Raw genomic sequence first — 16853 nt, forward strand, 5'->3', positions numbered from 1 at the left:
CAAAATGCGCCAGCACTGGAGCGGATTGAAGGCGTTTACGCAATTCGATGAAGGCCTGCTCTTGTTCTTCCATCCACGCAAAGGGCACATCTTGTCGCGTCAGTCTCGTGAGCGGTTCAGCAATCCTTGAGAAGCCTTCTACAAAACGACGGTAGTAAGCGCAGAGGCCCAGGAACCGCTGAACAGCCTTTTTGTCTTTAGGACGAGGAAACTCGGCAACGGCAGCGAGTTTTTCTGGGGCTGGTCGTACTCCTTGGGAGCTGACCACGTGGCCTAGAAACTTGAGTTCCTGGAAGCCAAAGTAACATTTTTCAGGCTTGATGGTGATGTTGGCCTTGCGTATTGCGGTAAGAACACTTCGTAGCCAAGCGAGATGTTCATCGAACGTGCTGGAATGCACAACAACGTCGTCTACGTACACTAGACACGTCTGCCACTTTAGTCCAACGAGTACAGTGTCCATCATTCGTTGGAACGTAGCAGGAGCGGAACAGAGACCGAAAAGCAGCACTTTAAATTCGTACAGACCATCGAGAGTCACGAAGGCGGTTTTTTCACGGTCACACTCGTCTACTTCGATTTGCCAGTAGCCTGACTTTAGGTCTAACAAAGTAAACAACTGAGCATGATGCAGACGGTCCAAAGCGTCATCGATCCGTGGCAGGGGTAAACGTCGCGTTTGGTGACTCGGTTAAGCCGTCTCTAGTCAACGCAGAAGCGGAGTGTGTTGTCTTTCTTTTTTACTAGTACGACAGGCGATGCCGACGGACTTGTCGACGGCTGGATGACGTCATCGTTTAGCATTTCCTGAACTTGGCGCTTAATCGCCTCCCGCTCCATAGGTGAAACGCGATACGGATGCTGACGAACAGGCCGCGCCGACTCCTCTGTAACGATCCGGTGTTGCGTAACGGAAGTGCGCTGGACTTTGGATTCCGTGCAGAAACAGCCGGAGAATTCTGTCAGTAGGCCCAGCAGCCGATCCTTCTGTACATCTGCTAAGTCAGCATTAATGTGGACGCGGGTATTCAGGCTGGCGTGAGTTTTGCATCCGGTGAAGTCACTTGTAACGTGCCGATGTCGGAGAAGTCAGCAATGTCGTTCAGGAATGCCACAGCTGTACCTTGAGGGACATGCTGATACTCATGGCTGAAGTTTGTCAACAAAGCTTGCGAGCACTTATGCTGTATTCGAACAAGGCCCCGGGTTATGCAGATGTGTCTTTCGAGCAGCAGCGGGATATTTGCCTCGGCAATACCCTCATAGCCGTCGAATGCGTCGCAGGTGATGAGGGTCACTATGCTGCTCCGTGGCGGCACCGTGAGGTTCTCGTCAACAATCTTCAAGGCATTGACATACATGTCGTCAGTGCTGCTCCCTGCTAAGGCCTGCGCCGTCGAAAAGGTTACCCGCGACTTTTGTAAGGTAATCACAGCTCCATTAGCCTGCAGAAAGTCCATTCCCAGATCTAGGTCCCTCGAACAGCTTGGGAGGATAACGAAATCTCCTAGGTACATAAACCCACGAATGCTCACGCGCGCTGTGCATCTTCCTACCGGGGTTATCAGATGGCCTCCTGCAGTGCGAATCTGCGACCCAGTCCACTTGGTAGAAACTTTCTTCAGCTTGCAGGCAAGGTCCACGCTCATAACTGAGGTGTCCGCTCCAGTGTCGATTAGCGCCGTTATTTCTTCGTCGTCTATGGTGACGGGAATGTTCGACGTTACTACCTCTCGTAAGATGTTTGACTCCGTCTGTACGTCTGCATCGTTCTGTTTTCGTCGTTGTCGTCGTAGTGGAGGATCTTGCGTATGGTCGCCGTCAGAGGCCTCACCTCCGAAGGTCGCTGAACTCAGTTTTCCCGACCTGCCGGGCTAGGCGAGCGGCGTCTGGGAGCGCCGCGAGTAAAGGCTTGGCTTGGTGATGGTGACCTGTAACGAGCAGGAGACGACGAACGGGGCTCCTGCCATCGCTGATCAACATTGCGACGATTCGCGACGAAACTCTCTCTTTCCGGCGGCGGCTCACCAGGTCGTGGACGAGGTGCATTCGGCGAGAATCCACGGAGCCCCACATGATGATAAGGACACATTCTGTAGATGTGTCCGGCTTCGCCACAATGAAAACAAAGGGGCTTGTAGTCTGTGGTGCGCCAGACGTCGCTCTTCCTAGTCCTTGCTTCGGCGATGTGTGGTGGGCTGCGAGGCGGCCTGAAGCTTACGTCCATTTGTTGAGTGGGGTGCACCATGCTGCACACACTTGAGGGTGACGGATGGCGTACTGCTTCAGCGTAACTCATTTCAGCGTAAGGTTCCTGCTGGGGTGCCCCGTACTGTCCAGGAATATGGACGGCCTGTCGTACTTCGGCGCGAACCATTTCCGCAATGGAAAGTTGTCCCACAGGGGCAGTGGTCGTCTGCATCTTCTGCAGTTCCTCCTTGACGACAGCCCTGATGAGTTCTCGCAAGGTGCCAACGTCGTTACCGAGGGTAACGGCAGAGAGCTCCCTTGAAATCATCGGTCGCGGTTGTTTTGCCTGGCCCGCTGTTGAAGGGCCTTTTCCATAGTACTGGCTTCGTCATGGAACTCTGCAAGTGTCGCCGGCGGATTTCGAATAAGGCCAGCAAAGATTTCCTCTTTGACGCCGCGCATGAGATGGCGCACCTTCTTTGTTTCAGTCATGAAAGGGTCCGCACGTCTGAAAAGCCGATTCATGTCTTCTACGTACGCCGTCACTCACTCATTCGGGCCTTGAATTCTCGCCTCCAACGCTAACTCCGCCCTCTCCTTCCTGTCCGCCGTGGCGAAAGCATTGAGGAACTGCCTACGAAATTCTTCCCATGACGTCAGTGTCGCCTCGTGGTTCTCAAACCATATTTTCGCGGAATCCTCAAGAGCGAAGTACACGTAACGTAGCTTACGCTCATGGTTCCAGTCGTTGAGGTTGGCAACCCGGTCAAAATGGTCAAGCCAGTCATCGGCGTCCTCTGAAGCACTTTCGTGGAACAGATTCGGTGTCCGGATGTGATTGACGACAACGTGCGATGCTGCAGGAGTGGCAGGAAGTGGTTGGGTTGTCATTCTAGTTCGTTTGGGTAGCAGACCGTGCTGTGGCTGGAGTCCCTGGAGGCGTCGGCTGGCACGTACGTGCACAGGGGTAAGCTCGGTTGAACTACTCGCCGGGCTTAGGTCTGGGGTATGCTACGGATATCTTAACATCGACCGTACCCCTCACGCCCACCAGAAATGTCACCAAGCTATGGCAACTAAAACAGTTTAGCACCGACAGATTGGGAAAAAACGTCAGCCTTTAGCGATGGCTGGTCCTCGGAGAGCCCACGCGCAACCACGAACTTCATCGTTCTCGCCTTAAGGGTCCCGTGTCAACACGTGCAAACTTATTTCGCGTCAAGATGACATTGTTATGTTATAATGTTGAAAGCTTTTGTTTTCTCATCATTCAATGAATTAAAGAAGCCAGATGGAGAGAAGCTATGATCATTAGTAAAAATGTAAGAACCTGCCTAAATACGTTACCTTTATTTTGGCTCATGTATACGTTCTGTTCACTGTTTTGTTCACATTATCGATAAGTATGAAGTCAATCACAATTAACACAACTATAATGGTTTGGTAGGGAAACAAACATGACAGGTACACAACAAAGATCATAGGGGCAGCATGTTTGTCTTATTTTCACGAACAGAAGTAATTACTCAGTGCATGTTTAACGTCTATGTAGCATTGAAGCTGAAGAACACGAGTGATTGCTTCAGAAAGTAGTTGCTTGTGCAATCGCTATTACGCTGTCACAACGAGTGTTCATGATATTCGACACTACTTATTTATTTGTATAAACCGATTTCGTTTCACGACCTAGCACGCTTAGACGAATATCTAAAATTTTTTTAAAGAAAAGGCAGAGGGGTCCGCTCAATGTCAACTCCCCAAGTCTGCTGCTCGGCTCCCATAGAAAGAAAAATGTACTAAAGATTTAGCGTTGAGAATAAAGACAGCTAACCAGCTTCATTATGCCAAACAAAATAAAAGGCGCAGATTGTATAAGTGCGAGCTGGTCACGTGAGTAGCCAGAGCCCAGAGCTGCTGCTGCTTCTTTATTGCAATTTTAATGTATTGTATTACATGCCGAAGTCCTCAGGCCCGTTTCAAAAAAGGAGCAAGAAATTGAAGAAAATTATATCCTGAGCTAAATTTATGACAATGCCAATAACAATTTCAGAAGAACAGGATACACGTATATTTCAATAACATTCCCGCATGCCACTTTTCTGTCCATTGCAGGACAACCTATTTACAAGTGATCTCCACTTACACTCTAAATCATCCAGTTCACCTTATCTTTTTGCATGCAATATTCCCGAATTCATCACACCACACCTAGTTCTCTGTCATCCGCGACTGCGCTGGCCTTCCCTCGGCAGCCATACTGGAACTCGATTACACTTCTAGCTATTTACTTTACGTACTACATAACCGGCCCAAATCGATTTCACGCTGTTAGCGTCAACGACAACATAGGCTATCCCAGCGTAATCTCTAGCTCTCGCCGCTGTCTTTCACTCAGAGTTACGCCAGCCGTTTTCCATTTCGCAACTCGTTACATGGTCCTCCATTTACGAAGCTTCTTTCCTATCGTTGAAGTTTTGGCCCCACAAGTTACCACCGGTAAACTGCAATGAACTTGCACCTTTTTTCTCAAAGATAGCGGCAAGCTGCTGGTCATAACTTGGCAATGCCCAGCTGTCACATTCGCCCCAAACAATCGTTTCTCTTCTGTAAATTTCATTCCAGTGATACATGCCGTGGTTGTGTAGTGGCAGTGCTTTTGGGCTGCTAAGCACGAGGTCGCGGGATCACATCCCGGCCATGGCAGCCGCACTTAGATGGGGGCGAAATGCGAAAACACCCGTCAACTTATAGTGAGTTTCACATTAAAGAACCACAGGTGGTCGAAATTATTCCGGAATCACGCCCTACGGCGTGCCTCATAATGATATCGTGTTTTTGGCACGTAAAGCCCCGTAAAATTTTTCATTGAAGTGATACAGTTCCCTGTGACTAATTGACTTAGACATATTCATCCACATATTCCGGAGATTAACTACCAATTGCGAATTTCGGTTTTCTTGCTATGCTATTGAACATTATCTCAGTATTCTGCATATTATTCTCCAATGATATTCTCACACTGTCTCTGCTACGGTCCTCTATGGTTGGTTGCGAGTCATCTCTACCGTTGCTGAACAAGAGCAAGTCACATGCATAACAAAGACTTTTGAAATGTTGCCATTCAGTTTCACGCCTAATTCTCAGCACTCTGACAGCTTGAGTGCAATGTATTGCACGCTGTGCATAACATTGTAGAGATGGTATCTCCTTGTCGCATCCTTTTGCTACAGGGCGCATTTCGTATTTTCCTATGAAGATATTTAAGGGAGCTGCGGTATGTTTAGACATATTTAGGTGTTTAGACAATGCCTGCGCTTGCATATTCAGGCAAGCTTTCTGCTCTTCTTCCCTACGCAATGTCTCGATTATTGCAGGTATCTCTACAAATAATCTAATGCAGTTTTTTTATCTAGGAGAGTTATCATAAGATGTTTCTTATACTACACAAATTTCTTAATTGCCCAATTCACCACATGAACGTAATTCATTGTCGCATATTCTCGTTTTGAATGGTCCTACTTTGTAAAGTCAAGCATCGGCCGCATTTATTGAAAATTACCTTGGGAAATATCTTGTGCATGTGCCGAAACTTGACCAACGGACCCATATTTCCTCCATCCTTTACCCTCTCCCGCATTATGGGTTAATATGATGTTGGCACGTTTTGCAAGCGTGCCTTGGAACTAAAACAATTAGGCATTCCGAGTAAAGGGTACAAATCCTTTAGAGCACAACATACCATTTATTTTATCAAATCGACTATTACTCTCTCTTCTGCTGCCACTTTCCCTCTGACTCTATCTTGCAAAGTGACATAGTGATGTGGTAGGTGATGCAATAAGGGATTGCTGCAGTTGGAGACGTACAAACAGATGTAATGATTAACGTTTCCTTTTCATTACTACATTCACATATAATTTATTAATTTTTATTTAAATACCCTAAAGGCCCAATGCGGGCATTACATAGGGGGTGGGGGAGATACATCAAAGAAAACTTATAAATATACAACACTGGTTATAAACGGCTGCAGACAGAAAGACAGAAGTTAAGAAGCCAGGTACAAGTTAGTAAGAAAAAAAATGGCTAGAAACAAGAACTGGAAGATTGTACATGTAGCAAATTCCACAAAAAAAAAAGAAAACACCTTCAGAAGTTGCAAAACATGGCATCTACCATTTCACGGTACGATACGGCTGGCACGCACAAAAAAAGGAAAAAACAACGACGCACATCATTTTACGTTCGAATTTTCTAACTATGACCAAAGAGCTGTTTGAAATGATGATGTTTCAGCGATAGCCACAATGCTAGAAGGAAGCGAATCCCACTCTTCGATAGCCAGGACCAAAGGTAGTATTTGAATCGTTTTGTTCGAGTGAAAATGGGTTTAGTCTTCTTGATATGATCTACACGAGCTGATGTGTGCTGCGCTGGGAGATGTGAACTTGCAAATGGCGTGTTATTGTAGTAGAGAGTGTGGAAGAAGGATAAACGGCTTAATTTTCTGCGCATGACCAGAGGCGGGAGATGGAGGGATATTTTCAGTGATGTTACACTTTGATCTTACACTTTGAACACTGCTACGCTTTGAACACTGTTACACTTTGAATTACGCTGCTGTTCCGTGGCTCTGTAGAGTTAGATATAGAATTCCCTTGAGGCTTTACTATATCGACGAAACTGCTAATGATATCGCCCACATTTCATTGCATTCGCCTTGATTTCAATCCAAAGCTTGCTTAACTCACTTATTTTAGCCTATCCCCATCCTTCACGGCATCTTGAACCTTTCTGGTGTAATAGATTTGAATGACACGTATTCTATTTTTGTTTGTGTACTTGGACAATTAAGCCCATACAATACGATCTCAAGGTCGAGTTAAACACTTTCACGGTCTGCTGTGTCCTTGATACCCTGCGTGTTACTTGAGAGCGCTTACCTACTTGTTGTCCTGGCGACTTGCTTCCAACACGAGATTGCACTGCGCGAGAGTATTGTATTTTTCTGATTGAATAGTTTTATGCCATTTCTTACCCTCCTGTTCCAAAGATTGAGATTGTTCGTGAGCTGAATTATTGCTGAATTCATTCGCTCTTACTACGGCTGTCTGTATATTTGCTTCTGTCCTTTTGACTAATTATTTTGGCCGCTACATTTTCATATTATTAGCAACACGAAGCTTCGCGTAACCTGTGAATAATGCCATTTACTCTAACTAATGCTTTTATGTTTTGCGTTGTGCTGGCATTGCTACATAGTAGGAAGTGTGTTTAATTTTTTTACTAATTTTCCAAGTCAACTTCCTGGTATCGCTCTTCTGGAAGTAGGTATTCATTATTCGTATTCGATTCCTTTTCGCGAACTATATCAGCTTATATTCGCTGCTATTCCTAGAGTTGATACTAAAGTTGTCAATTGCTTGTTCCCTAGCCTGTATTTTTTAAGCAATGTCACGCTAAAGTCGCATGTAACAACAGAATTCTGACCTTTTCATATTTTTCAATATTAATTAACGTTTCCCAGAAATCTTGCGCGCCATTATTATGACCTGGTGGTGAGAGTGTATGTTTTTAATAGTTTATTTATGCCCTCTTTTAGGTGTATTACGATGACTGCTGCTATTTATAGTACTGTAGAGTCCATTGGGAATTCCCGCAATGAGACTATGGCTTTGAAGACCTACCCCGTATTCTCTCTTAGCTGGAAACCTATGTAGCATAGGACTTGGCTATTAATTAGCCGTGTGTATGCCTTACCACTTCTAGCCTAACTAAGCCGAATGGTATCTCAACCAGTTCATGTTAATCCTTCGTAGAGCCCTTTTAAGGTAGCTTCACTCGCGAGGGCTATATTGTTAAGCGTTGCCAGGTCCAATTTCCAGTGGCAGCCTCCGCTGATCTGAAGATTCTCAGCACCCTCTGCTACGCCACAGGTCTTAGTGCCGTCTAGGTCATGTGCTCCACGGCCGCTGGAGACTTGAGGGTGAAGGCGTTACGTGGAAGAGCCACGAGGGAAAAAATGGCTGTGGCTTAGCTAAGGTTAAGCCCAGGATGCGAAGCATACTAGCCTTTATTTTAGTTGTTGAACCGCTCTTTAGCCTGGTGAACTGCTGTTGCTTGGCTATATTCGGTTCGGCTAGACGAAGAAACAACTGATGCGTTACTCTGCTGATTCCTTTATTTTCAAACCAATAAATACGCTCTACCGCTACCAATACCGCTATACCGCTGGTATAGCGGTATTTGTAACCTGGTATAGCGGGAGGAGCGGGAGTTAGGCCGCAGTACCATCTGTGTGACCGCAGGCGAGCGCACGAGCTGAGACCCGGCTATGTAGCAACGCGGCCGCAAGCGAGCTCACGAATTGAGCCTCCGGTTTTGCATCTATTATGACGTCATATGGTAGCTACGCGGCCGCGCGAGGCGCAGCAAGGAAGAGCGTGGTTGTGCGGCTAGTATGCTTTGCATAATATTGGCAAAATACTGCGCCAGGTCGGCCAACTATTCTTATGGCAACTGAATGGCATTTGTAAGCTTAGTGGACTTTTCTTATTTGGCTGCAGCTTGACTGGTACTGCGCTACTGGCTCTCAACAGGGGTGTAGAGCGGAGTAAGATGGTCGGGTATCTATTCTCAAGGTTTCAAAATTTGATCCTCGTCAAGGGCACTAAGTCTTATTCAGGCTTGCAGGGGCACCTAAGTCCGTCAAAAACCATGAAAGAACGCTGCAGTATTGACATTGATTTTAATTGCACACTTTTAAAAGCAATCTCAGGCGTTTAGTGAATCAATGAAGAAGCCTTAGAAAAGTCATTTCGACTTGCTCATGCAAAATCATATAAACGTTTTTCTGCTTGCACGTGCTTTGAGTTACTATTCTATTAATTAGAGGAAGTTTTGGTTTCTCATTTATATCAAGGCCTCACACGTAGAAAAGTACTAGCGCTTTTGTTCGTTCTCTTTGTTTTTCACAGAGCGCGTTACGCTTCACGTGTCCAGCAACACTACGGGCTATGCGTAGAGCATCGCGGAGAATAATAGGAGAAATAAGAGGCAGCCTTTTCTAAAAGCTGGCATATCGGCGCATACAAGAGGTATCCGTGCGCTGTCCCATCGCTTTAAGGCTTACTGGCTCCGCACTTCCAGGATTGCCTGTGCTTTTCCGTTCTAACCTGCATCAATCTAAGCAAATTGTACTTTATCTTGACCGACCAAGGTGCGGTCGCTTAGGAGATTCTCAAAGAACACCATGTGATGAAAATTTATCAGGACGGCCCGTCATGACGTCAGTCAAAGCCCAGCTGTTGTGTTGTGGGCATGAATGTTTCCGTCTCACCCGCTCGGTGAATAAATTGTCAATCAATGGATAAATTATTCCATTCCCACAGAACTCATCGCATAATTAATTTGGACATAAGGCCGTTAGTGTTTAATCAATGGTGCGACACACCGCATTGCCACCTCATAAACTCGTCTCCCATGAGGCGAGCATGCAGCTGGGCTCCTCTCTCGCGCTTCCCACAGGACACGCTGTGCCACCTCGCGGCGCCCCGGTGAAGTACACGCATGGCTTGTGTGTTAATACATATTCAGACAAGGCAGTTTGAGTATATGTAATGCGGATTCGATTCTGCCAAGATAAATTTTAAATATACTTTTGCCATTGAAAATGGTACATACGCAGCAGTACATACCCAGTGAAACAAACTGCTGGGAAAGCGCTTAGATATGCTGATAAATAACCATAAGAAACTGCGGAAGCATCCCAAGATAGCTAACCGTAATATTAATCAATAGGATTGTAAAATCCGACAGAGACACCTAAGATTGCTTGCGTGTGGTGGGAGTGCGAAAGCATTGTAGCAGCTTTGGTGCAATGTTTTCGCGTAGGTGTGGATCCATGTGTCGTCGTGCATGCTGTAAACTTGCGCGGCGTCCCTTTTTAAGACGTGATGGCGGTGGTACAGCTCATTTCGTAGACTCATGATTTGGGGGCGAGGGTGTTGCTGTTTTCTGTCGCATATGTGCCTCTCACTCATAATGGGGGATTTGCGAGAAATTGATACGTGACGCCCAGCGTAGACATTTCGTATTAAAGGATCGTTAGCGCGTGATAGAAGACGATGACGACGGTTACTAGCGTACCATGTGTTGTCAAAAGTGTTGTGTTAGCTTCTGCAAATGGGAATGACACGATACTGGGTTTTGTAAGACACTGAGAAATTTGATGTCAGGACGAGAAGTTCTTCACCTGTTTTTACTCTTTGCGCAGTCGGCCATTTTTGGCACCATGTTTTGTTCACACCACCTCGAATTTTCGCATAATGTGGCATAAATCGCGTTGCCATTAACAACATTTAGGCGGAGGGTTTTGGTTTTATTATGCATTTCATAGTGCCGTTTGTGTTTTCCCGTGACATCTGCGTTGCGGCTGTTTCATACTCCTTGGTTGATGTATTGACTGGTTAACTTGATAGGACATTCCAAATATGCGTGGTACACACAGAACACATATGTTCATGTGGTTTCTAGGTTAAATAGGATGAAATGAGATGGAAGATTTCGAGTTTGCAGTGTATATATGTGAGCACTGTAGAGCGCCGTGGGCTTACGACGCAAGCACATGCCACGCGCCAAGGTGGGCCGTTTTCGTCATATAGTTCGTTCCATTCTACCAATACCACTACAATGCGGGAAATGTACAATTTTTAGGCACGTGAGCTAGGTGCACACAAACGTGACGGCCTGCCCCGCTTCTTCGAGTGTCACAGCCTTGAGAGTCGCAAAGTAATCGCGCTGAAGTGCCCTAGAAGTGCCGAACCCCATGATGCCTCTTCCACAAAATGTCCCCTAATTTAGGAAGAAATGGCTGTATATTGGAACAGATAATGAGATACCACTCCTATCATAGAGAAGCTGCTGACCCTGTTAGAAAACAATCTCGGTACTCACCAAAAAGATTCGCAGCTTTTTTACGAGCATTCCCCATCTATCGTCACCATCTCCTTTGTCACCCAGTCCAAGCACTCTTGACTCAAAGGAAAAGTATAGCAAAGGCAATGATGTGAAGGACAAGGAATCTACGGAAGGTGCGGATGCTGATTCATTGCCTACACTTCCCGGGCGAAATCCAATAATCTACTTGAAAGCCACAGCGACAGCATGAAACGTACCATCAGCTCCCGAGAACTTACACGCACCGTCATCTCGTAGCATCCTACAAATACTTGACCATCTGAATCCAGGTCTCGTGTGCCTTCAGCATGCTTCATGGCTCTTCCGAGACGAGTATCCTCGGACCATATAGCTCTACACGCTAGTGGCTCAGAAAGCAATGAAAACACCACTGCAGTATCAAGCCAACATGTCTCTGTTACCATTAATAGACTGGCAGCGCATTTTCAGGCGTGCGCGAAATTATGGCTTCGTCCCTTTCTTCGGCAATTTATCTCTGTTGACCATTTTACTAAGTGTAGGGTAGCAAACCAAACGTGAGCCTGGTTAATATCCGAGCCTTTTCTTCTCCTATCTCTTTGTGCTTAGGAATGAAAAATTCTGCTCGTTGGTTACCCCTTATGCTGAACATTGTGGTGAGGGAAAATAATGTGCGTCTTGGCATCTCCATTTCTGTAGTTCCTGCCTTGTCGTGATAGCACAAACTGCGGTCAAAATAAAGATTTCAAGGTGCCGCCACACGCAGTGCATATGCACCAGATTTTCTGTGGTAGCTTGAGAACCAGAGTACAAAAGAAATGCAACTTGCAACACGTATCTCAGCCAACTTGCATATATCATTAAACAAGCGTTCGAATGTTTTCTTTTTGTGGCCATGTGCATACGTACTTCACTGTCTTGTCGCTTTTGCGTTACGCCTCCTGCAAACACCATGTCGATTTGCTGCAGCCTCAACATTAGCATAAAAGGTGGTTTACTGGCATGCCTACCTCCGGTTAGGTAAACATTCCGTTTGCCTAAGCAGAAAAAAAAACAGAGGCGCTAGGGCAAGTGATACCAAAGAGATATGACCTGTTGAAGTCGCTACGACAGTTGAAACGAAAATATAACCTCCGGCAAGTTCGCGTTTATAAGGACAGCACTGCGGAAACACAGAGGAGAGGCGATGAAAACAGAAAGCCAGATGACTGTGTATTTCCGGTTGTGTGTTTGTTGTTGGCTGAGCTGCGCTTGTAGCACGAATTTCAAGGAACTTGCCGAACCAACCATATCGCTACACAAGGACGTGTCAGTAAATGCAAAGGCCTAGTCATTATGAGAAAAGAGAAGTTCCGCATTCATTGTGAGTTTTTTAATGGAAGGGGACATGGAATGTATCGTCTAATAACGTGTGGCGATGAGGTGGTTTCATTGCTTGAAATGATGACAGTTAAATTCAGAGAAATAAGTCAACATTCAAATAAAATCACTTTGCTTTGCAGCGCTATCCTCCATAATATTGTCACGTGGTAGTGACGGTGAAGAAAGCAGCCAACCTTGGGAAAGACCAAACCAGCATTTAAGTGGTGGAACTTGTGCCGTCAAACACAGGCTACGCTCAAAGAACGGCTACAGCGGCGGACACAGTCGGCGATCGTCTAAAATCTCATCAGCGGGTCAAACGCGTCAGCTTTTGTACGTCGAATGTTCCACAGTAATCGTTGGGACCCGCGCGTCTCCCACTTTCGATACATGAACGCGAGCCCTGCATTGTGCGATAACATTTGTTAGGCGGTGAAACGTGATCGCCCAATAAAGACTAACAACTACACGTGTCAATATACACAGACAAACACCACACACTCAAAGTTGACATTACTCTACATTGTCAGCAAGAGTGACAGGGTGCATTAGGTAAAGTAACGCCTGACTTTCAGGCAAATGTCCGCCTGCAAACCCATTTGCCTTCAGGCAACAAGTGGCATCTCGGGCACTTCAGCGCTTATAGCCCTAAACTCAAGTATACATATATATAACAGACACATCTGCTAAATGAAGCACTTTTATATTCATTATCCTATATTCAAACCAGCCCTAGCTGCCTATTAACACGAAAGTGTTTTATGCCGGCGTCCACCATCAACTTCTTTTAGCGGATGTGAAGTCAGCGCCAACACGTAAAATATGCTATCTCTTGACAGGGACGGCGCCGCCATCTAGGAGCGGTGAAGAACTGCAGCATGACACTAACGAGGCCGGCAGCGAGCGTGCGTCGGCCATCTCGACGCAGTAAAGTCTCCAACGTGGTGTAGCCTGGTGTAGGCTGTGTAGGCCTTCTCCTGAGGTGGCGATGCAGTTTCCGCGCATGGTTTGTCTTTCGCGTCCGAATAGCCTTCCACTCCTCGTCGCCTACGGAGTACAGCTTCAACATGCGTCTGCAGTGCTTGCACGCCGCCTACTGCTTCGCTTGCGATGGCACCAACTAAGAAAACTGCTGCGCTAAGCGGCGCAGAAAGGCAACCACGTCCACGGGAGAATCTCGGTTTGGTCCGGCAATACAGGGGCTAGCTTTAAGCAGAACGCCTTCACGCGTTCGCGGCGCATGCTGCAAACTCTGCCACTGGCAGTCCTGAAGCTGAGCGCGTCTTAACAGGCTGCCCAAGACACTGCGATGTTGACCCAAAATGCTCGTACCGTCACCAAAGCGACTCGGCAGCTCCGACTCCAAACAAACTTGAAACAGGGTCACCCGCCCGCAAGTCGTGTGCTTTTTCCTGCAGCAAACGTGGGCTCGCGAAGCAAATGAGCAACAGCTTCTGTGAAGAAACGTTTCACTTTCGTGTTCTACCAATTCCTACGAAAGCGGGATCAACAGTTAATTTTTTTACTTGATTAATAACATCAAATAATCAATTTATCGCTCAATCAAAAGCTTTATCGTGTCCTTAAGAAGATTGTCGTAGTGTATTCAGAAATAAAGTAGAGTCGCCGAGGGCACTGACACCTGGACCGTAAGCGTTATTTCCGGTAAGGTGTTCTAGTAAAATAAATGTTATTACATTGACCATTTTATGTACGTCACAGAAAGAGCACAGTTTCTTAGTTTCAGTTGGTTTGCAGTTTCCTTTCACTAAAGGAAAGAAAGATGCACCATTTCGGCACTAATTTGCCGATTTATTACGGTTGCTCTGCGATACCAGTAATTCGTGCATCTTTGTCGAACATTTGTGATAACCTGGAGCTTTTTCTGTTCTTTTTCTTTCATCATTTGCAGATGTGGGCTTCTACATTGGCGACCCGTGCAACCAGACATGCAGCCGCGTTCTGTACCACGTGTTCTGCAACGTCACCTCCCGACGCTGCGAGTGCAGGCCTGAGTATCCTGTCAACATCGAAAACAGACAGTGTGTCAAAGGTACCTTCAACCCTCGCAAACGCTTAACGCCGCTAAATGCGTCCTTCGATGTGCGGAGTATCGGTGGAGAAGCTACGGTGTGTATAAATGCTGTTCTACAGAAGTTGCGAGAATAATGAAATGTGTTCCGTGTAGGATGAACAACAATTCATTTATTCAGTACTTGTTTTATCCTTACAGGCGTTAGAGCGGCGGATTCCCATGCTATAAGACTGATCATCCCCAAAGTCAACAAAAAATACTTGCTAAAATTTATCGTTCGACACTATTCATACTATTTCCGGTAGAAGAACATGCCGCTAAGCGCAATTTGGCCAAAAGTCCTTAATTGCTTGAATGCCAACGAAGGACACAACTTTCTTACGAGGATAATAGTAAAGCGCCATTTGAAGAGATCAGAGTGCGAATGATATCAGCACTTTGTAGAAGAAAGGACACGTGTGGATAGCTGCCGGTTAGGTGGCTTGCAGCTACATGTCTAGGCTTGAACCACAAGGCAGAGATGGTCATCATCATCACGTCATGACTATGAGATACCGTAAAAATATAAGACATCGAAGCGAACTAACCGCCCATATTTTACTTGCACCTCACAAAGGCTTTGAGTCGTCATCTTAAAAATTTGTTGTCGTTATAATCGTCACACGAATTCACTGTGACTACTACTGAAGCCTAAACCAATGAGTCTGCTTTACCTAACCACGCAAGGGTAGCACCTCTCATAACGCGACCACTGAAACTAGCATTGATCCACTGTGCAGATGTTTTGAACCGTGTCACAGTGAGGCGATACCATAATATGCAATTGTCCCACCTTAAACCAGTGGTGGTGCAATTCAAGGAAATTGTTGAAGAACCCGTGTAGGCTCGAAAGAAAAATTGCAGTGAAACGTTTCCCCGACAAAGAGTGTCTCTACAATGTCGCGCCAGAACCCTTCTGTATCAGTGTAATCACCAATGTGTCAACGTGTCATATAGCTTGAGCTGTAAAATAGCTTCGGTGAGTGCGCTGATTGCCCATCCCACCTTCCACATCGGCGTGTGCTCAAGAAGAAATACAAAGTCGATAACAAGAAAAATAGCCTGTACTTGCCTAAATTCCGGGAAATATTTTAACGAAACGACACTGAACGATAGTCCGTGCATGAGACTCTCAGATTGTGACCCGAAAGAAGAGGAGGACTGTAGCTTGCGGAAAGCGTACCTAGCCTTATAATACCTTTTGTTGTTCTTTTGCCCCGATGCCACGGAACTAGGATTTATTAACAGGAGCGTTTGTGACACATTGTTCAGTTTTATGCGGAAGAGAAAAAAAAAACACGCACGCGAGAATATTTCTCTTCTTATTGACTTTACTTTTGTAGGCCAAATTTATTTACTGCAATGTTTATTTACTTTAGGCCTACATAACCTAACTCTTCATTATAGAATTACCGGTCATCAGTTTTGTCTGAACTTGTTGATTGGTGTTCACCTATTCGTCATCCGGCGTTACCAGGGTTGCGGAAGTAAGCAATCTCGGCGTGCTTTTTGATAGCGTGTTAAGCTTCTCCACTAACAATGAGAGCGTATCAACACGAGGCCAGTGCGTGCTCGGTTTCGTCTACAGAAATTTCCGTACCCCTATTTTCTTCCCGAGATCGTTCACGCCACACGTCTTCCATTATTTTAATCCACCTCACTGCTTCGAAATGGTGCAATAAATTGATATAGCATCTTCCTGTAGACTGTGCATAAAGTCAAGCGCACATAGGAATCCCTACGTGGATGAATGCGAAAGTATTGTAACGATTTCCCAATGAGGACTCATTTTACGAAGCGTAATGGTGCTGTTTTCACGTTGCCTTGTATAATTTCTCGCGTGACGTGCCTCGGCCTCATTGCCCTACTTGCATGTACGTCCAAAGGAGCCGGGCGCAACCACTTAGTTACAAGTCGAAGCCGAAGGCTCGTCCATCGGAGCTGCGCATGACAGAACTCGCCGAAATCACCGCACCGGCTCTCAGTGCCACGACTCGCTGCGCTATATATAGACCGGCCACCGGCGCGGCCTGTCTCTGTGACCACGTGACTTTTTGTACCATCTCCGACCACGCCACTGAATTTTCCGCTTCATGAGCTGTATATTGCTTTCACATTGAAGAAGTTTGCGATTACCTATAAACTTTGTTTTCCGACCTCACGCACCAACAGCTTTCGAAGTTTGGGTAATGGTTCCAGAATAATGTTACTTAGCTGCAGGCCAGAATATTCTTATTATACAAATTCGTTCATGGAATTATTCAATGCACGGATCTGCTATAACCAACGA

The 16853-nt window shown here is 46.0% G+C and overlaps 1 protein-coding gene across 1 annotated transcript in view; it reads left to right on the forward strand.

Annotated features, from left to right (window-relative positions):
- The window catches only part of LOC135900165 (uncharacterized), a 291116-nt gene that overhangs the window by 148418 nt on the left and 125845 nt on the right, over positions 1-16853 (forward strand). The window contains exon 3 of the mRNA XM_065429614.2: positions 14402-14542. Within this exon, the coding sequence (XP_065285686.2) occupies positions 14402-14542 (141 nt within the window). The remainder of the gene's footprint in view (positions 1-14401; positions 14543-16853) is intronic.

This window comes from Dermacentor albipictus, chromosome 4 (assembly GCF_038994185.2).
Source record: "Dermacentor albipictus isolate Rhodes 1998 colony chromosome 4, USDA_Dalb.pri_finalv2, whole genome shotgun sequence".
NCBI classification, from domain to species: domain Eukaryota; kingdom Metazoa; phylum Arthropoda; class Arachnida; order Ixodida; family Ixodidae; genus Dermacentor; species Dermacentor albipictus.